This window comes from Podarcis pityusensis (genome assembly GCF_964106645.2).
Source record: "Podarcis pityusensis genome assembly, chromosome: 14".
Classification (NCBI taxonomy): Eukaryota; Metazoa; Chordata; class Lepidosauria; order Squamata; family Lacertidae; genus Podarcis; species Podarcis pityusensis.
This window is the reverse complement of record NC_138039.1, coordinates 18,354,963-18,375,762: the sequence shown is the minus strand read 5'-3', so window position 1 is coordinate 18,375,762 and position 20,800 is coordinate 18,354,963. Positions and strand designations below refer to the sequence as shown.

The 20,800-nt window shown below is 46.5% G+C and overlaps 1 protein-coding gene across 7 annotated transcripts in view; it reads left to right on the top strand.

Annotated features, from left to right (window-relative positions):
- Window positions 1-2,152: 2,152 nt before the first annotated feature.
- RAB11FIP3 (RAB11 family interacting protein 3) overlaps window positions 2,153-20,800 on the top strand; it is an 85,776-nt gene continuing 67,128 nt past the window's right edge. For 5 of the 7 annotated variants that reach the window (XM_080981949.1, XM_080981946.1, XM_080981950.1 and 2 more), the window contains exon 1: window positions 2,462-3,963. In XM_080981949.1, the coding sequence (XP_080838075.1) occupies window positions 2,938-3,963 (1,026 nt within the window). In that variant the 5' untranslated portion in view covers window positions 2,462-2,937. Of the gene's footprint in view, window positions 2,294-2,461; window positions 3,964-20,800 lie in introns of those variants that run through there. The other 2 variants (XM_080981951.1, XM_080981948.1) reach the window with 2 other exon arrangements.

Sequence of the window (20,800 nt, the reverse complement as noted above, 5' to 3'; positions counted from 1 at the left end):
AGGGTGGGGCACAAGTGCAATAAATATAATAAAAAATGATGCTCCACAAAAATATTTTCTGGTCTATGTGTTTAATTCAGCTTCCACCTGATATGGTATCTGTGGCGTGTCTGAAGAACAGCAGGAGCAGTGGTTGTTAATGGCAGGCACAGCGCATCAAATATATTTGTAACTGGATTTTATTACTACTTTTTATTTCTGTCAAAGATGTCAAAGAGGAAAACAACTACCAGACTTTTAGAAGACATCTGAAGGCAGCCCTGTTTAGGGAAGCTTTTAATGTTTAATAGATTATTGTATTTTAATATTCTGTTGGAAGCCGCCCAGAGTGGCTGGGGAAACCCAACCAGATGGGCGGGGTATAAATAATAAATTTATTATTATTATATTATTATTATTATTATTATTATTATTATTATTATTATTATTATATTGTATTTTCTACTGTGATTTCTATTGTATTTTATGGAACTCAAATTGTAATACAATAAAATGCAACATTACAATGAAAAACCATACAGCATCTGACACAGTGCACTACAATGGCTACAACAGGTAGAAAAATTGTTAAGTGATCCACCAAGACCCTCAGCCATTTACCCCAGTGGTGGGGAGAAGAGTTTGGAAACCAGTGCCCCAAACATTCTGGTTATGCTATTTCTGTAATCCATGTATGCTGGCTGTTTGGCCATAATAAACATTTATTCATTCATTTCTGTAGTCCATATTGGTGTCACCTCTGACTTCTGCAGCTGGCCAAGGTGACAGGTGTCAGTCTGAATGAGGCAACACTTGGATGGTGAAGACAAAGGACTCATCTGGCTATGACTTTTTTTGGGGGGGGGCGGTCTCTGGAGAAGAACTTGTCTAGTGAGCCCCTTTCTTTTTTTTGGACTTCTGCCGTGAGCTAACCTAAGTGCAATCAGCATGTGTGCTTCAAGCAAGGCTAGTTGCCACCATTTTAAATTTCCCACAGTGCCCTTGAACACCACTGGTGAGAGCAGTGTGGGAAATTAAAATGGCAGCTGGATCAACTGGCTTGGTGCAGCTCAAAGTCCAGGAGTCGATTTGTTTTGGGGTTTGTTTGATTTTAGAAATGAGGTGGGTTAACACCCCAAGCCCCACAGCTGGAGGGCAGTGCTGTCCACACACTTGAGTAACCCCCAGATGGAGCCATTTTAGATAGACAGGGTGCTGGGACCATGGGCATAGCCAGGATTTTTGTTAGTGGGGGGCAGAACTTCAGTTTGCTATGGATTTATATTGATTAGGGGGGCAGCTGCCCCTCCCTGACCCCCCTTGGCTGTGCTCATGACTGGGGCCAAGGCAGTTGCCCCAGACTGCCAAGTGCCGGTGCCAACTTTATGCCCCCTCATAATCACGTGCCAACACGCTCTGGCCCACTTGTTGGTAGTGAGGTGCACCATCCCCTGGGGGTAGCAGAGCAGCCCTCCTTTTTACACTTACCTGCTGGGAGTAAACCTAACGGACTTCAATGAGGCTTACTTATGAGCAGACGTGGCTAAGATTCCCCTAGGAGTCCTGACAACCTTCTGCCTGGGAAAAAGGGGGGACTTAAGCAGTTGGCAGAAAGTTAGGATGTTGGGCTCCTGTATACCGTGCCATCTTTGGCCCGTTTCGCTTTAGAGGTTTTCTACACTTGTGCTAGAATTACAGAACAGAATTACGGGAACAGAGTTAAGAAGCAAACAAGTCAAGCAGAAGGTTAAAAGCTGTTTTAAGTGGCGAATGCGAACGCCGAAGGCTGTTTGGGAGGATATTGTAAATGCAGTCAATAAACACAATAGATTCATTCAGTGGGATCTCCCGCACGCACAGCTAGAAGGCAAGTGCTCCCTACTCTCTTGAGTAACCCCCAGATTGGGCCCGTTTTTATTTCTTAAAAAAACACCTTGTCTCCTTGCCCTCCCCTCTTCCCATCTCCCCTCCGGCCAGGCAAGCAACGGGTGGAGCCTGATCCGGAGAGAGACGCACACAAAGCCGGCCTCCTCCTCCTCCCGTCCCCCCCGGCCGGGAGGAGCCTGATTCAGAGGCGCCGGGGCAGACGAAAAGCCAAGCCGCCCGCCCTCCCTCTTTCGCCACCAGCCGGCTTTGCTTGCAGAGAGGAGGAGCGAGACGGTCGCCGCCTGCCATGCACCTCTTGCCGCAAGGGGAGAGCAGCGCTGCCAGGATACAGACCCGTCGGGTAGGCGAGTGAGGAGGAGGCGACAGAGAGAGAGAGATAGGAGGAAAAAAGAGGGGGACACCTGATTTCTCCTCCTGTACCCCCGGAGTGAGTCGCGCTTTCTCTGCGTCCTTCTGGATGCCGGCTTGAACCGGGGCCTCCTTTTGCAAAACGCTGCCTGGCTTGTTTTTTCCCCCCTCCCCTCCTTCTTGTGGGGGCGCTGCTGATTTCCCTCCCCCTCCCTTTGCTCCTTCCATTGAATCTTTTTTTTGGGGGGGGGGGTTGTTCTGCGAGTGCGCGCGCTGCCGTTGCCTGGATTGCAACCACCTCATCTTACTCTTCCTTGAAATCGATTTTTTTTCACGTGATCTAATAGATCAACTCTTCTCTTTTCCTCCGGAGCAGAGGTGGTGTGTGCGTGTGCTTGCGGGCTGCTTTTTCCTTCTGGAAGGGGAGATGCGAAGGGTGTGGAGGTGATGGACGCGAAGCGATGGCATAGGAGCGCGGCTCCGGTTTGCAGGAGAGGCGGCGGCGGCAGCAGCGATTCCTCCGAGGCGTCCAAAACGGCACCATAACCGGAGATCGGGTTTTTTCCCCAGTAGCGGGGCGGCGGTTGCTAAGGAGAAGCGGAGCGGCCTTTATATTGCATTTCTCTCCCCGCCCCTCCTCCTCGCAGTCCCTTTTTTCTATTTAAAAGAAACAAGAAAAAGCAACCCGCTCTCCTCTCCCCTCCCCCCTTCAGTTTCTCTCTGATGAAAATGGATCCGGATTTGCTAATGACTCTTTCCGATCCAGGGACCAAACCGGATCGAGAGCCGCTTCTGACGCTGGGGCCCCTCCAGAATGGGAAATACCTCCTCCTGGAGCAAACGAGAGGACCGGCTTTGCCCAGCCCCGAACTCGTGCTGCTTTCCCGGGAAACAACCGCGGGAAACACCGCCTTGATCTTGCCCGGAACAGGGGACATAAAAAAGCCTTTGGCCCTGGAGCGGGTCCTGAACGGGATGAAGCTGGGTGAGATGGAGCGCCGCCAAGCCTTGTTCCCCGACGGCCCCCTTGAATTTTTGTACCGCGTGGAGAAGGAGCCGGAGGAGGTGGACCCGGAGGCCCAGGGGCCAATCAGCGACGGGGAAACCGGTTCAGGTGTGGGCGATAACAGTAATCCGGATAGCCCTGGGGAGGGTTTGGATTTGAGGCTTGCCCCTGTCCGGAATGGGTTGGCCTTGGAGGAAAGCACAGCGTTGAGGGAAGAGGAGCAGTTGGTCTCCTGCTCCTCCAGCCAGGCGGAGTCTCCAGTTCCTCAGGATTTACAACCGGTTGTAGAGGAGTGGAGTGAAGGAGAACCCTTTCCACAACCCCAGGAGCCTGTGGAAGGTGGTGGGGAACCCTTGATCTTGGCTGGTGAGCCTTCTCAAGAGGAAGAGGAGGAGGAAGAAGGCCCCTTAGACAGAGGCCTTCCAAGCCCCCCTTGGACTAAAGATATGGATAGCTGTGACTCTCAAAAGTGTCCGCAGAGCCCTTTGCTGCGGCCTTTGGATTTGGCTCTAACTCCCCAAATTGGCACGGGAGTGGACCTCTTCCCTGCTTTCCATTCTCCCAATAATCTCAGCCCACACCTTGAATTTGGGCACACTGAACACATAGAGGATGAATCTCCAAGTTCTCCAGATGATGCTCCCCGACTCCGAGCTGTCTTCGATGCCCTGGACCGTGATGGTGATGGATTTGTCCGGATAGAGGAGTTTGTCCAGTTTGCTACGGTTTATGGAGCAGAGCAGGTAATAGGGTTTTCTTTTTCTTTTTTTAAGGCTAATTTTGTTGAGGGTTGATGGCTTCTCTTCTGTATAGTGAATTACCCTGTGCTTTAAAATATGTGTATCTGATATAAATCTTATTCTGTTCTGTAGCCAAGCCAACACATAACTTTGGTTCTATGAGGGAGGTTTTCATGGATGCTTCAAGTGTTGAATTGAGGAAGAGCAGTTGTATTGAGCAGTTCCAGCCAATGCTTATGCTCTTAATGGCACTCTCATTTCACAGCCCAGGCCTATTCATGTTTACTCAGAAGTAAGCCCCAGAGAGGCCAGTGAGGCTTACCTTCAAGTCAAGTCTGGTAAGATATTCTACTGCACAGCCACCTTACGTCAAGTGGAACTTAGTACTCAAGTGTAGCCAAGTTACATTGACACCTGAGACAGAAAGTCTCACAAGTGCCTCTCCATGGGAGTAAATATACAATGATAATTGACTTATGATAACGAAAACAACTAATGAGTTAGCCTTTCATGATGTCCTAAATTGGTTGCCTGGGGAGGCTGTCTCATGATGTCTAATAGCAGGACCAGCGCTGACTTAGTACGGGTAAGAAGAGTGCAGCCTTAGGCCCAGTTTATACCAGTAACAAGGCTTTCTTCTGAGCTTGTCCGTTTTAGGCCACTGAGAAGGTGAGGCCTAGCCAGCTCTCTACCACAGACATAGTCAAACCTGGCCCTCTAGATGTTTTGGGACTACAATTCCCATCATCCCTGACCACTGGTCCTGTTAGCTAGGGATCATGGGAGTTGTAGTCCCAAAACATCTGGAGGGCAGAGTTTGACTATGTCTGCTCTACCATATATACAAGGCATTTTCCACTGTGTGTTTGGATGGGGAAAGCATTCACACATGGCTGTTTTGACCTGTAGGAAAAAATGACATAGGCCATGAAAAAAACCCCAACTGTGGCTTGATTTTTATTTTTTGTATATAGAAATGGGGCCAAAGGCTCTGGAAGCTTTTAATTTCTTCATCTGCTGTGACCATCACCTATGTGTGTAACTGTGATCCCACCTACTTTTAAGTGGTATTACGGAATCTGATCAAATTTGATATCTACTTTTGTGCTTGGTGTGTATCTGCTTCCATAGACGCTCTCATCTTGAACAATAGAGAGAACCATGAAAGGAAGGGGTTGGGAAAAAATTGCCTTTGTAGCCTTCTTTACATAAGGCTGTAGTCCTAACCCTGTTTATGTGGGAGTAAGCCCCACTGAATTCAGTAGGAGTTACTGCTGAGTAGCTGTGCTTTGGTTTGTGCTGTCAGTCTTCCAATTGGCTGTAGAGATCTGATGAAACAGTAAAAAGACTAGAGTTGATGTGAGGGGCAAATTCAGATCTGCCACAGGTGTGCCAACTTAACTTTCTTTAATTGGCTGGGAGGGTCTGCTGTTTTTACCTACTAGGTTTAACCTGGGGTGAAATGTCGGTTGTCTAGTGCCACCTATTCTTAAGGGGCTTATTGAAGATTGCTTGAAAGCGCACACACTTCTTTTCAAACTGGGACTTTAATTTTGCCCTTTCAAAGTGCAGTTGTGGCAAATATGAATTCTCCATGGCTTTTGGGCATGTTTGAGCCTGGTGCTGCCTGGTAGTGATGATAAATCTGGACGACTCGCTGGCTGCAATAAGCAACTTTGCTGGTAATGCCTGGTCATGTTTTGTTGCTGTGTTAAAGACTTCTCCACTCTTCCCTCATCCTGTTTGTGTTAAGGGGAGGGATTACCTTCTTACAGACTTGCAGTGACATTGATTTGCACTTCCATTGCAGTTTTGGGATGATTGTTCCTAAGAGATAGGATGGTGTTGTACCAAATGTCTTTTTGTTGCTCCCAACTGCCCAGCATATTTGAATGCTTCTGAGGACACCTGCAGAAGACCTGGTTTTTGAACATTCCTCCTTATTGGTTTGCAGGGAGATTAGCCAACATTGACTATTCAATGAGCATTCGTTCTGATCTGTTTTCCGGGAGGTTAGATATTGTTGCATGAAAGCGAGTGTTATCTGACACTTCCCAGTGCATTATTGCTGTTGTTGCTTTGCTTACTGCAAAAAGTCCAGTCCTTTGTGGAACCAGGTTTGTTGTGCAAGACCTGCTTCCACAAAGATCTACTTTATATCGGTTACCTGAATTTGTCAGTATGCTATTGAGTGCCACCCGAAAACAGTGATGGTCTGGAAGTGCCTTGCTGCTGCTTGGAAAATAGTGACTGTCTGGAAGTGCCTCGAGTTTCTTTCCAAGTCCTGTTGGCTACTGAACGTTCTTGATTACTGTGCCCTGCTACATGCCATTGAAGAGTGTGGCCTGGCTCTTTCACATGAGCACCTAGCATATATATTTGCTCTGCAATCTCTCCTCCTGTGGCCTGGATTGCATGACACCCTAAATCATGGCTTGCAGCCTTTGGGCTTGTCCCCAGTCCATTCTACCTGTTGCACCATACTGAGCTGTCGCCAAAGGTTGGCTTAGTATGTCAGTGCTTGCAACAGCTTATTGGAGTTGAAGTCCCAAACATGGAAGATACCATCTTGGCCTTCTCTAACAAACTGGAAGGGAGCCCACCTGCTCAAAAAACAACATTGGGGGATGTAGTCCAGATATTGCTGGACTACAGCTCCCATCGCTGCTGATCTTTGGCTATGCTGGCTGGAGCTGATGATGGGAGTTGTAGTCCAGCAATATCATGGAGATTTCTTGGTCTAGGGCCTCTCTCTACCTTTCATTTTAAAATGCCTGCATCAGAAACAGGACTGGTTTGTGTGTACCAAAGCCTTTCCTTTGAATTTTCAGCTGTCTTCTGGAGGTCTCTCACCCTTGAGGAATAAATGTGCAAGCAATTTCTCAAACCTATGTGCTTTAAAAAAAATGTGGGGGGAAAATGAGGAAAGAAAAAGAAATAAGCTTCTTTCGTCTACATGAATTTGTGGCTTCTTCTAGTTCAGTTTCTGCTGCTCCATCAACCAAGGATTCCACCTCATAGCCATAGCGGGGCAGTGTTGTGCAGTGGTTTGAGGGTCAAACCGAGGAGAGATCTAGTTTCAGATGCCTCCTTACCGAAGAATCTCACTTGAGTGTCCTCAGGCTAGCCTCTTTGCCTGTCCTACCTCACAGGGTTATTTTGAAGATAAAATACATTTTTGTAGAAGAAGAAGAAGAGTTTGGACTTGATATCCCGCCTTTCACTCCCCTTCAGGAGTCTCAAAGCGGCTAACATTCTCCTTTCCCTTCCTCCCCCACAACAAACACTCTGTGAGGTGAGTGGGGCTGAGAGACTTCAAAGAAGTGTGACTGGCCCAAGGTCACCCAGCAGCTGCATGTGGAGGAGCGGAGACGCGAACCCGGTTCCCCAGATTAAGAGACTACCGCTCTTAACCACTACACCACACTGGCTCTCAGTGTAGGGTGAGGTCAGAACTGCCTATGCCACCTTGACCTCCTTGTAGGAAAGGTGGGAGTAAAAAGTCATGCCGCAATAACATTTCTGACGGTATGCCTGACTTTTTTGTTTGTTCTTCAGGGACAAACTGTGCCTGCATAAACTACAGGTGGGCAGTGGCGACTGGTGCCCCCTGGGGCTGGTAGGGCAGGAGGCAGGGAGACCAACAGCAGGGGGCGCCAGAGCCAATGACAGGAAGGAGCAACCCCCTGACTGGCTGTAAGTAAGAAGGGAGGCAGGTGGGGCTGCCTGAAATTGGTGCGGGGCAATCCCCCAATCGCCCTAGTGGACCAGCCTCTACTGCAGATGGGAGCATCAGCTTTGTGATGCCAAATTGTGCACACCTGGAGACACCTGGGAAACATGAATTGCATACCTGGTCCCCCACTCCCCATCTCCCACCTAGATTCCCATTAAAACAAATGTTGCTAGGTTTGGGAAATTTGCTATCTGTTTGCATTGATACTGGCATGAGTTTAGCTTTCAGAATATCACTTTGCTGCAGGTGAAACCTGCTGTGATTTTCTATGTGATGCAATCAAAAATTGGGTGGGGGGGTGAATAGTGAAGGGTAAACAGTGATTTCAAAGAGCAGGAGGAGTTCTGGCACGTGTTTGCATAATGCTAGCCTAAAACTGTGCTACAAATCATTATTCTGTAGGGTGTGTGCCTGGGTGTAACTCTTGAGATGTGCAGTTGCAGGTAGCCTACTTTATTCTCGGTGAAGATGCTGTAATTGGTCTCTTTTTTAAAAAAAAATCGAAAAAATCCAAATTAGACACCTTACCTTTCCGTTTGCTTAGAAGATGTTGGAAATGGGAGTTCTAAGAGAGGATGTCTGAGTGGAGTAATGTGGCATAATAAAAATGAGAGTAATCCAGCAGTGTCTCGAAGGCAAGATGTCAAAGGCGTTCTACATCAAGGCTTGTGTGGGTGTATATATAGCTCTATTACACACACCATATGGGAGCTATTCAGCCTAAACAGTTGGCTGAGATGGCATTCCTTCACGTGGATTTAATTCTCATTACAGGTCGTCGTGCTTATCTCACAGGTTTGCATTTTTTAAAAAACCCTTTGAAGTCACCTTAATTGCAATTAATCACCCTTGGGGCTCCCATAGTGTGCATTTGAGGCTCTTCAAAGAGGTGTGCCAATGTGATCTTGGATGTCATTGCAACAGTTGTGTAATTCTGATGCTTAGGCTGTGACTGCCATTGCTTTCTGTAGCCAAAACAGCAGCACCTACACACTGGAGGGAGCCATTGGCAGACTTGGGGGAATCCTGACAAGAAAGGCATTGTCTAGGTAGTGTTAACCCCTGAAGCGGTTACTTCTTTTGTTTTGCTTTGGAAATGTTAGTCCCCTAGTTGAACCTCCAAAATGATATTGGGCATGAACTACTGGGTTGACCAGTAGTATTGTCAAAACACTCCAGTCAATGGAAAGGTCTCCTCCATCATCTTTAGAAGGCTGCTTCTGCTGTTGGCCTGGTTTGGGATGGGACATAGCTTAGTGGCAGAGCATATGGTTTGCATGCAGAAGGCTGCAGGTTCAATCCTTGGCATTTCCAGGTAGGGCTAAAAACCTGGAGAGTTTCTGCCAGTTAGTGTAGACAATACTAGACTAAACAGACCAGTGGTCTGACTCTGTATAAGGCCACTTCCAATGTTCCAAGCAAAGATCACTCTCCCATCACCTCCTCTCATTGAATGCTGGCTCTGTCCCAAAGATCTTGGTTTTCTGTTAAGCCAGAGTTCCTTGTTCCATCTGAACCGGGCTTAAACCAAGCTAGAGTTTACTGGTTCAGGCACCTCTGTGAATCATGGATTTTCATGTCAAAAACAGTGGGGGGGGGGGCAGAGCATTTAGCCCCAAGCTTGTTCCAAACTTTGTTCTTTTGGAGCCCAGAACCACCAACCAGCCTGAACCATTCCCTGCCTTCACTTCAGATATCTGAACATGGTTGAAGGATCGAAGCACATTTCTGTTCCTCTACTCTCCACTTTCTCCATCTGGATAGGAGTATAAGCAGCTGCCTTAGAGCAGTTCAGACTGTTCAGCTGGGTTAGGGGTAGGGAACACTTTTGGCTCATCAAGCCAGAGCTTTTTCTCCTTCCACCAACCCTTGCAGATCAACTTTGATAGTGAGACATGACATTCCCCACCTATAAGTAGTCTGGAATCATCTGTCAATCATCGCAGAACAACCCTGTGAGGTAGGTTAGGCTGAGACTAAATGTCCCATTGGCCTGAGAGTTCCCCCAGAACTCTTCCTATGTTCTTACATCTGGAAAAATGCTTTTCTCACCTTTATTGTGATCCTCTGTGAGAGGCAGAAATTCATTAGCTTGCAAATGGACAGGAAAGAACAGTTCCCTGCAGTCTCAGGTTTTAATCCTAACTTTAAATCCTACCTGGTGTTTTTTTTTAAAAAATTATAGATTGATGCTCCTCTTCAATCTCTCTCCTTAAATTTCATCCTCTTCTTCCTCACTGTATATTGTTTTCCATGGGGGTTTTCTGTTCTGCCTTGAAAAAGAAATCGTTCAAATATTCATGTACCAAACCAGCAGCTTCCAATCATTCGCTGCTTTGCCCTGGTCACTTGCAAAGCTATTATCTCTGACCCGTTCCTTCACCCTGAGTTTAATTCAACCATCTTGCATGTATTTAAAACCCTTTCTATTCCACCTCTCACGGAGATGATGACAAGGCAGTTCACAAAATCGAAGACCAATACTATAAAACAAGGCAGCAAAGTAAAATATACAAATACAAGGCCCAGCAGGTTGCGGGGGTAGGGTGGGGGTGCATATTTGGTATTAAAATATCCCAGGAATGCCTTTTAAAATTATTGCACCTTGCAGCTTTTTGTCTGGATATCTTACTGTGTTTTAATTTGTAATTTAATACCCAGAGTGCTTGGGGTAACCCAGTCAGATGAACGGTGTATTAATAATAAATAAATAAATAATTCCAGTTTGCCTTTTATCTCACAATGGTGGTTTCCTGGATGTGCAGTACTTAGAGCTGCACATAGAAAATCTGTATTGAACTGAACAGATGTATCCTTGGAAGAGTGTGCTAGATTTTCATTTTAAAGATACCCTAATTTATGGAATATAGGGACGCGGGTGGCGCTGTGGGTTAAACCACAGAGCCTAGGACTTGTCGATCAGAAGGTCGGCAGTTCGAATCCCAGCGACGGGGTGAGCTCCCGTTGCTCGGTCCCTGCTCCTGCCAACCTAGCAGTTCAAAAGCACATCAGAGTGCAAGTAGATAAATAGGTACTGCTGTGGCGGGAAGGTAAATGGTGTTTCCGTGCGCTGCTCTGGTTCGCCAGAAGCGGCTTAGTCATGCTGGCCACATGACCCGGAAGCTGTACGCCGGCTCCCTTGGCCAATAAAGCGAGATGAGCGCCGCAACGCCAGAGTCTGCCACGACTGGACCTAATGGTCAGTTGTCCCTTTACCTTTACCTTAAATTATGGAATACAATTGGAAGTACTGTGGAAACACAGAATCCTTCTGCTCATGTTGCCAGGTAGTGAGCCTTCTTTCAGGGAAACTCCATTTCATTTCATACCCCCCCCCAAAAAAAATATTGGTCTGTGTTCTGTGGCTGTTGATCATGTTCAATCTTCACTGGACTGTTTTTGTACTCCATTCAGTTTTTGCTGAATGTTTTCACTGCTGCCCATCTGAGTAGGGGTGGGGAACTTTGGCCTCTCTAAGTCTCTCTATTTTCCCTTGGGAGGCTTCCTGGTCCCCCTGTTCTCCCCAGGCCACACTCTTCATTACCTGTGATTTTGTTTGTCTAGAGAAGGGGTGTCCAACTTCAAGAGACTGTGATCTACTCCCACTATAAATAAACTGACAGTGATCTACCCATTGGATTGACCAGAGTTGTTGAGCTTTTTTAGGGGTGGATCAGCCAAAGTTGTTGATCGACCGGTAGATCGCAATCGACCTGTTGGACACCCCTGATCTAGAGTATGTAGGCCCCTCCAGTCTCCATATCTGGCCCTTGGAAATCTTCCCCAAGCCATGCTCCTCTCTACTTTGAACCCTCCTTGAATGTTCCTGCCTGACTGCCGTGTGCCCTTAAACTCCCACAATGCCTCTTGCTTACCTGGCTAGAGGACAGAAGGAGCATGCGTAGAAAGTAGCCTATTGTATTCATATTTGTTGCTCTGCCCACTTTTTCTGCAGGCCCCGCCATCTTTGGCATGCGGCCTCCAAAAGGTTCCCAGAAGGGAATGTGGCCCTTGAGCTGAAAAAGGCTTTCTGCTCTTGTAGAAGGGCCATAGCTCAGCAGTAGAGCATCTGCTTTCCACCTAGGTTCAATCCCCGCCATCTGCAGGTAGGAATTGGAAAAATTATTGTCCTGACACACCCGGAGAGCCATTTCCGGTCAGTGAAGCCAATCTTGAGCTAGATGGACCAATGGACTGACTTAGTAGAAGGCAGCTCCTTCTGCTCATAACATGTCTGGAGAGATTTTGGAATGTAATGGGCTCCTCCTTCAGCGGCTGGCGAAAAAGGAAAGCCCAGGAGTTCCCTGTCTTGCGCTAAGTGAGCTGTTTGACCAAAGCCCTTTGGGCTTCTGAGCTCTCTTTGCTCCAGGTAGCTTCTGCCAAGAACTCTGCCGTAGTGATAATAATGTAGGGGGAAAGACGCTGTCAGGCCTAACAAGGATGTAGATTACCCTCCCTCCCTTCTCTTCTGAATATTGCGGTTTTTCTTCTGTGGTGCAAGAGAGAAGAGTGGGATCCTCCCAGAGTCTAGTTTGGCTGAAAGGATTTATCAGGCTGAGAGCCAGCGTCAGGCCTGGCCACGGAAGCTGCCGTTGCAGAACTCTGTACCCTCTGATCTCAGGCTGCCACGGGGTGGTCCAGCCACTTGGAAGGCCAATTATCTCACTCCTACTGTGGTGGGAGCTGTGGGTTAGTTACCTTTATGGCTCTCTTCTCTGGAGTGCAGTAAGTCATTCTTCCAGCAGATTTCCAGCACGCTGCTGCCCATGCAGTTAAAGGCACAGGCCATGGCTTGCGCTCTGGAACGAACACATGACATTCATCCTTCGAGTTTAATCGATTTAAATGACAATGGAAAGCCTTGCAGTGCTTGTGGCTTTGGAAGTAGGTTTGAAGGCAGCACATGAGAAAAAAGAGCACCTGATTTGTAGGTATGTTCCACTGCTGGGACACAAGTTTTTTGAAAACCTGGAAACACTTTATGGGGAAGGGATGTCTTGAAGAGGGCAGGTCTCCCATAGTCTGCACCAGCTCCTGATAATTTTCTGTGGTTGCTATTTGTAAATTATAAATAGCATTATAACTGGCACACACACACACACAGAGAGAGAGAGAGAGAGAGAGAGAGAGATAAAAATCAGCGTGGTCCATAGGGGGCCACCCAAGTCACCATGTGTCTTACCCAAATTTTTCTGCTCCCGTGCTTTTCACAGTGTTGGGAGCACCATTTCAATGAGGAGGAAGGTGCACAGGGAAGGTCACCAGGACTGCCTATACACTGTAGATGTAAATCACATTCTCCCCCAAAGAATCCTGGGAACTGTAGTTTAAGGGTGCTGGGATTTGTAACTCAGTGGGGGCAAGTTACACTTCCCAGTATTCTTTGTTTGGAGGGGCATGTTTTTTCAACGTGCTTTAAATGTATGGTGTGTATTCAGTCCGTGGACTGGGAGGCGTGTTATTGTGATGGGGAGACTGGTGCCTTGAGAGGGGTTACTCTTCCCTGTGAGGGTGAATGAATGAGCCCAGGCAATTCCCACTGCTGGCTCCAGTGCTCATTGGCATGTGGTCCCTGGTCACCACCCATTGTGGTCATGGGCAGTCAGAAAGGTTGCCCTGCCTCATCCTGCAACACTTCTTTCCCTATCCCTGCTGCTTCCAAGGAGCTCCTGGTGGCTATATAGAGTTCTTCACCTTCTGCTGTTACCTGCACCACAACCCTGTAATTTATGTCTTGAGTGAGAAGCCCAAGGCACACAGTGAACTGAGTAAGGATCCGCACCTGGGTCTCCCCACTCCTAATCAGCTACTTCACATAGACAGCACCCCATCCTTTCGTCCTTTGCCACGGGGTAGCAGGATAAATCAAAGCAGCCCTCTGAAAATGTATACCCATTTTTGCAGAAACCTGAATTTTCTTAACTGTTGACTATTAGGTTATTTTGAGGGGAGAGGGGAAAAGGAGTAGAGCTCACAGCTTCCTGCTTCTTTGGCAGCAAACGGAAAAAGAATCAGACCTTTGCAATGCCCATCAATCTCTTCCTGACACTTAACCATCTGAGGAAAGACGTTTCGCTTGTGATACACGCCTATCTCAAGATAAAAGTGAGAACTCAGAGGAGTGTCTCATTTTGGAACAAAGTAGGCGGTGGAGGAAATATCTTGTTGAAAACAGAGCTCGCTGCATAGTTCCAGGAAGAGGAAAAATTGATTTGAGGCTGTTCATATTTGCGGTTGTTGTTTCAGCCAGAACAGTAGTCTGTCCAGACTTTTGGTCCAGAGCATGTGTATAGAAGCACGAAATGATTTCCTGCCCTTCCCCCATTGTGTCCTGCCCGTCCCCCTCTGGTAAAGTCAACAGCAGCATTGTATTATCCCAGCTATTGGTTTCAGGCAATGAAAGCCTTTGCTTGAAAGGGCAGCAAATAACTAAAAACTTGCCAGTTCAGTTTTGTGCTCTATTCTTTAACAAAGATGACCTGTCTTCATGGCTAGCTTCAACAGGGCAGCCACGGTGTTGGTGCTTTTTTTGGAGGAACACCAATCACCAGTGAGGTGCATTGCAGAACACGCATGGTGAGACAACTTTGCAAAGTTGCAAAGGATGCTGGGAGCTCTCTTGAGAGGGGAAATTAAACTCTGCCTCCACCTTATTGACAGCGCTTGGGAAACAACCCATTCTTTAAGAATAAAAATATACTAGCTCATGGTGACTCTCTCTCATCAGTGCACAATGTTATGCTGCTACTCTCTGGTCATGTTTGCACCATGCATTTGAGGCACTATACTACCACTTCAAACAGTCTCCACAAGGAATTCTGGGAGCTGTAGTTTGTTAAGGGTGCTGACTTCTATTTCCCTTCCAGAGATACAATTTCCAGAGTTCCCTTCAAAGAGGAATTACACCATTCTGGAAATTGTAGCTCTGTGAGGGGAATGGGAAGTCTCCTAAAAACAAACTACAGCTCCCAGAATTCTTTGGGGGAAGCCATGATTGTTTAAAGTGATATCTTGGTGCTTTAAATGTATGCTGTGAATGTGGCCATTGCCTGCCTGTGCTGTTGCTGAGGTTTGCCAGTGGCACAGACCAGGCTTTCCCCAGTGTGGGCAATTTGTGGCCCTCCAGCCCTTGCTGGACTCAGAGGCTTCCTATCACCCCTGACCATTGACTGTCAGCTGTGCTGGCTGGGACTGATGGGAGTTGGAGTCCAGGAGAATCTACAGAGCCACCAGTACCTCATCTCTGCCGTAAGCACAGTGCAGCAGCCGACAATATATAGGTTCACGAGGGGTGCATGGCTTATTTATGTTTAAACAGCGTTGAGAAATGCTGGTGTCATGTATTGAGGTGACGAGGATGACTTTTGAAACGGTTGCAGTGCAGAAAAATTGCAGGTTTGCCCCTCTGAAATCCAGGCTTCTTTGTTTTGTTAATGTCAAACCACATTCCGCATATGTTGACTCCGCTCTTATCTCTGATTTTTATGTTCAGTTCTGCTTGTTTGGCTTTGCTGGTGTGTGTGTGTTCACCAGTTTCGGAGGGGAGGAGAAAAGGTGCTCTATGGCCGACAAGAAGCTCAGCAATCAAAGGTGTTTGGTTTTTCTGAGATTTACATAACCAGACCTATTGGCTGCTTTTGCACAGTGATTCTTGCAGACTTTGCTGTGCTCCTAGCTCATTTGGTGGTGGTGGTGGATCTCCACCCCCCCCCCCCACTCCGCATTCTGTTTTGGGCCACTTCCTTGAAAATTTAAATTCTGCAAGCAGTGTTTACTAAAGCTCAGCCCAATTATGTTGAGAGATGTTTCTCCACTACCCCCCCTTGAGAAAATAATGAGCAATTGATGTGCAAAAGGCAGGAAGTGGTGGGGCTGGGAAAATATATCTGGGGTGGTGGGAGGGAGAATTTTGTTCCTCCTTTTTATATAAAAATTGGGCTGCTTTCAAGCTCAGTGTGCTCAATTATTATCTTAGAAGAATTTTTCTCTCCATCTCCCAGTGGCAGAAATACCTCTTCCAGAGCCTAAGAAGAGAAAGGTGGACTAGTATGTTTAGGTCTTTAGCTGGTGGCACCTACCCTCTGGAATTCCCTTTTGTTGAATATTAGGCAGGCACTGACTCTGTTGTCTTTTGGGCGTCTGCTGCAGACTTTCCTCTTCCAACAAGTCTTTTAAGTGGAGATCTTTATCTTGGTCTGCATCTGTACTGGAATGATTTTTTTAAAAAAATGCTTTTAAACATTTGTATTGCTTTTATCAATGGAATTTCCCCCTTTCCTTTTATATGGAGGAAGGGTCTGCTTTTGTTGTTGTTGTTGTTACACTTCTATGTTTGCAACTGTTTTATTTGTTACATGATCGTATATCTTGTTGCTGTGAACACTGCCCGCCCCTCCCAGGACCTTGCAATAAAGGGTGGGTAAGAAATCAGCAGAAAAGTTGTCCAAATAGTGTATAAACAGTAATTTCATAATTACTTGTCTTTGTATTTCTAATAGTATAACCAAATCAGTAATTTGTGATATAACTGTAAAAACTACTCTGAAAATTTATTATTTAAAAAATGAAACCTTCATCTGGTTGTAAATATTAAGATTATACCAGCAAGAATGAGTCTTTCTGTTAAAAATGATTTAAATCAAGTCTTACTGACTAGTGATTTAAATTGTGATTTAATTCGTGATTTAAATCGATTTGATTTAAATTTAAATCAAATCTACCCTGCTTTAAATAGTCCACTTTCCTCTGAAGAATTCTGGGAGCTGTAGTTTGAGGGTGCTGAGAAACATTAGGACACCCCTGCTCCCTCCCAGAGCTACCATTCCCAGAGCAATATTAACAATCAGTCCACAGGGAACTCCATAAATTGTAGTTCTTAAAGGGGAATAGCGGGTCTCTTAACAACTCTCGGCACTCTTAACAAACTACAGCTCCCAGGATTCTTTTGGGGGATGCCATGACCTCTAAAAATGGTACCATAGTGCTTTAAATGCTTGGTGTGAATATGCTGAATGCATAGAGAAGGTGCTGCCTTGCTGCTCCTGGTACGAGTTGCTTCTTAACCTGGCGATAGCTGCAGGCTCATGTTGGTGACTCATAAAATAATAAAAAATAATAATCTAGCAATAGTTTCAGACAGCAGGTGAGGACATGTCCAGAATGGAACATTCCCACCCTGCCTCCCATTTGGGCCCATGCATGAGGAGCATTTCCCACTGTGAGGGTGACTGAGTTTGGGCAAAGATCTCAGTTAGGAATCCTCAGGGCACAAGCAGGCATTGCTGCCAGGATCTGAAATAGGAGCTGGTTTGGCCAGTTCTCCTGTGTATTTTCTGCCCCTATAATTCCTTTCTCTTCACAGTTTTTGTGACAGGTGCAGCAGTTTGGGTAGCTGCAGTTTGGGGAGGGTGGGGGGGGGGAATTGCCTGGGGTGAAGAAGAGAACTTGTTGTCCTGCTTTCCATTGCTTTGGAGGTATTTTTTTGAAATGCCCTTTTCTTGATGATGATTTAAATTTGGTAAGCTTCTGTAATGCTGTAGTAATGAGGCAAAGATTGATCATGAGAGGAGGGCAAATGTGCTGTGACCAGCTTCTGACTCATTGGAGATCTCTTGCCAAGTGTGTTGTAATACCACATAGTCATAATATGGGATGTGAAAGGTGTACATACCATCCTCCCCCCCTCCCCGGCCGCCCTTTGTGGGCCTGGAACAATTTGGTAGCTTGCTAGTGTATATGTTACGCTAGAAAGACTTGCTCACACAGCTTCAAAATACAGTCCTGGAGAATGGCGTCTTTTAAAATATAAATATATACTTCCGTCAACTATGCCGAAGTGTGTGTGTCTGCCTGGTGTTCTTTATTCACAGATCAGTACTACACAGAACAAAAAAAATTAATTTTCTTAATGGTGTTAGTGATCTTGAAATAGTTTGCTTGAAAGAAAGCCGCAAGCCTTTCCCATTTGTTTTCTGAATAGCTGGCCCCTCCGTGAAATGTCTTCCTTGGGGAATGGCTTTGGAGTCTCTTGAGTCTTTGAATGAGGCTGGACTACAGATCCCATCATCTGTGGCCATTGACCATCCCGGCTGAGGATTAAGGGAGTTGTAGTCCGACAGCATCTAGGGAAAGGCTGTGCCAAGGGGAGATCTTATGACCCACACCACAGGAGATTTGTCTGCACAAGCCCCATGGATGTTAACTGGAACTGTGTTGAGGGAGCAGTGGGGAATTGTACCCTGTGTGAATCTGTCTGTGTTGATGGTATGAGCAACTTGGATTTTCTGTTGGGGCCAGACTCCATATGATGGAGCAGACATGTTTGCTAGGCCGCTGCCTGTCCTAAACCAGGAAGTAGCTGATGTGTTGTCCTTCAGGTGTTGTGAAAAGTAAGGTTTACTTTTTACCACAAAAGGAGCAAATGGCTGAAGAGAACAGACCATCTCTCCCTTCCTATGTGCTGCCCACACCAGACATTTAAAGCAGTAACATACCACTTCAAACAGCCTTGACTTCCCCCAAAGAACCATGGGAACTGTACTTTGCTAAGGGTGCTGAGAGCTATTAGGAGACCCCTGATTCCCCTCATAGAGCTATGGTTCTCAGGGTTCTCTGAGAAGAGGGATTTTTTTGTTAAAACACTTGGAACTGTAGGTTTGGGAGAGGAGGATGGGTCTGCGAAGAAATCTCAGTACCCTTCAAACAACACTTCCCATGATTCTTTGGGGGCCTCTATGACAGTGAAATGTATGGTGCAGTTGTGACTTCTGCCTCTTCACGCACTTTCTCCCAATGAGTCCAGACTATAACAAAAGATTCCTGAAGGGCTGGGAGCACAGAGAGTTCCCTTCCTTTACTCTGCCCCTTTAGCTATAAAGACTAGATCTCCCTCCATCACCACCCTTGGGTATCTTGGAAATTTTAAATTAAATGTATATGGCCTCTCATCAATAAGTATTCCCTGGGCAGTTTTCCAACAAACGGGTATTTAAAAAGACACCCGCAGGTAATTAAAATCAAGCAGTAAAAATACATGGGGCAAAGTAATCATATACCACTTAATTGCCAAAGTGGTTTACAAGTATAAAGCCTGTTGCAAAATAAATAAACAGTTGTGTCAAAATACTAAAATAAGCACTCGCAATTAAAATGTTCAATAAGATAAGCCAATTAAAACATCCCCCTTATTGCAGATGGGGGCAGGCTGTGGTTGAGAGCCAGTGACTGGTGAGTTTGTGGCAGAGGCGAGATTTGAACCTGGGGCTTACTGACTCATAGCTTCGTCATAGTCACTATGCCTGCCCCCATGGTCATAACATTAGGGTGGAAAATGATTAATAGGAAGCCGAGAACTGTATTTCTTCATTGGCTTTGCATAGCAGTGCGGATCTCCAGGGGTATATAGTGTTGTGCTGCAATTTATGTGGGCCTTGGGTGGAGAGCAGCGCCAGCTAATACAGATGTTAACCCACAGTGTGGAATAAGTTAACAGCTTCTCCTTTCCCCCTTATGCCCAGAGGAGTTGGGATTATCATTATTTTTGAGTACGTGAAAGGATTTTATGCACCAGAATGCTGTTCACGTAGCAAGCTTAACACGGTTAAAGTGCTTACAATTTGTAGGCACTACATGGGAATACGCCTCAGGCTTGCAAACTTTAAAAAAGCCGAGACTTCCAAGGGAGGGGGGGAAATGGAGAGCTTTCAGCAATGTCCCAAAATGTTCAAGAACAGTTAGCGACAAGTAAGATGAGTTATGGGACACGGGTGGCACTGTGGGTTAAACCACAGAGCCTAGGGCTTGCTGATCAGAAGGTCAGCAGTTTGAATCCCCGCGACGGGGCGAGCTCCCGTTGCTCAGTCCCTGCTCCTGCCAACCTAGCAGTTCAAAAGCTCATCAAAGTGCAAGTAGATAAATAGGTACCGCTCTGGCGGGAAGGTAAATGGTGTTTCCGTGCACTGCTCTGGTTCACCAGAAGTGGCTTAGTCATGCTGGCCACATGACCTGGAAGCTGTATGCCGGCTCCCTCGGCCAATAACGCGAGATGAGCGCCGCAACCCCAGAGTCGGTCACGACTGGACCTAATGCTCAGGCGTCCCTTTACCTTTACCTAAGCTGAGTTATAAAAAGCTAGTGCCGCATTGTCCACACCAGAGTTTCCCAAACTTGGGTCTCCAACTATTGCTGGACTACAACTCCCATCATCCCTAGCTAGCAGGACCAGCGGTCGGAGATGATGGGAGTTGTAGTCCAACAACAGCTGGAGACCCAAGTTTGGGGAACGCTGGTCTGTACTGACCAGCAGCAGCTCTCCAGGGTTTCAGGCCGTGGGTCTTTTCCAGACTTGCCTGGGGATTGAATTTAGGACATTCTGCAAGCAAGGCAGAGGCTCGACCACTAAGCTGAAGCTCTTCCCCCTTACTGTCAAGGGCAACTCACTCCCCTGCTGATCTTCAATTGGCAGGTCAGGAGCCACAGCTGATACTATATTTATATCTCACTTTTTCATTTCAAGGGGCTTGCGGTGCCGTACGTGGTTCTATCCTCCTTCCCATTTTATCCTCTCAACAACCCTGTGAGGTAGGCAAGGGATCTCTCCCATTGCTCCACAGACACCACATAGGGGTAGCCAACATAGCACCTTCCAGATGTTGCTGGACTTCATCTCCCATTCTCCCTGACTATGGACCACTCTGGCTTGGGGCTGTTGGGAGTTGAAGTCTGCAACATATTGGCAAACACTCCTGTGGCATCACATGGCGATTTCTTGGGCAGACGAGCCCTAAGATAAAGCACAGGCAGAGCTTGCCTTCCATCTCCTCAAAGTTCTTTTTAACACAGTTCTTTTTAACAGCGCCAGTTCATATATTCATGTGGGAGTAATAGTGGGGGGAAGAGAAATTGGATTCAGTTCGCACTGAAAGGCGGATCTACCTTATTCACGCTTTTCAAAACAGTATGTGAATGGAAGCTCAGCCGTCCTTTGAGATTCGCATTTCTCCAAATTTTGCAATGTGGCTCTCCAGCCATGTATTCTGTACAGAACTACACAAACTGCAGAAAAGTGTGCATTAAAATGCACAACAACATAGAAAAATGCATTAT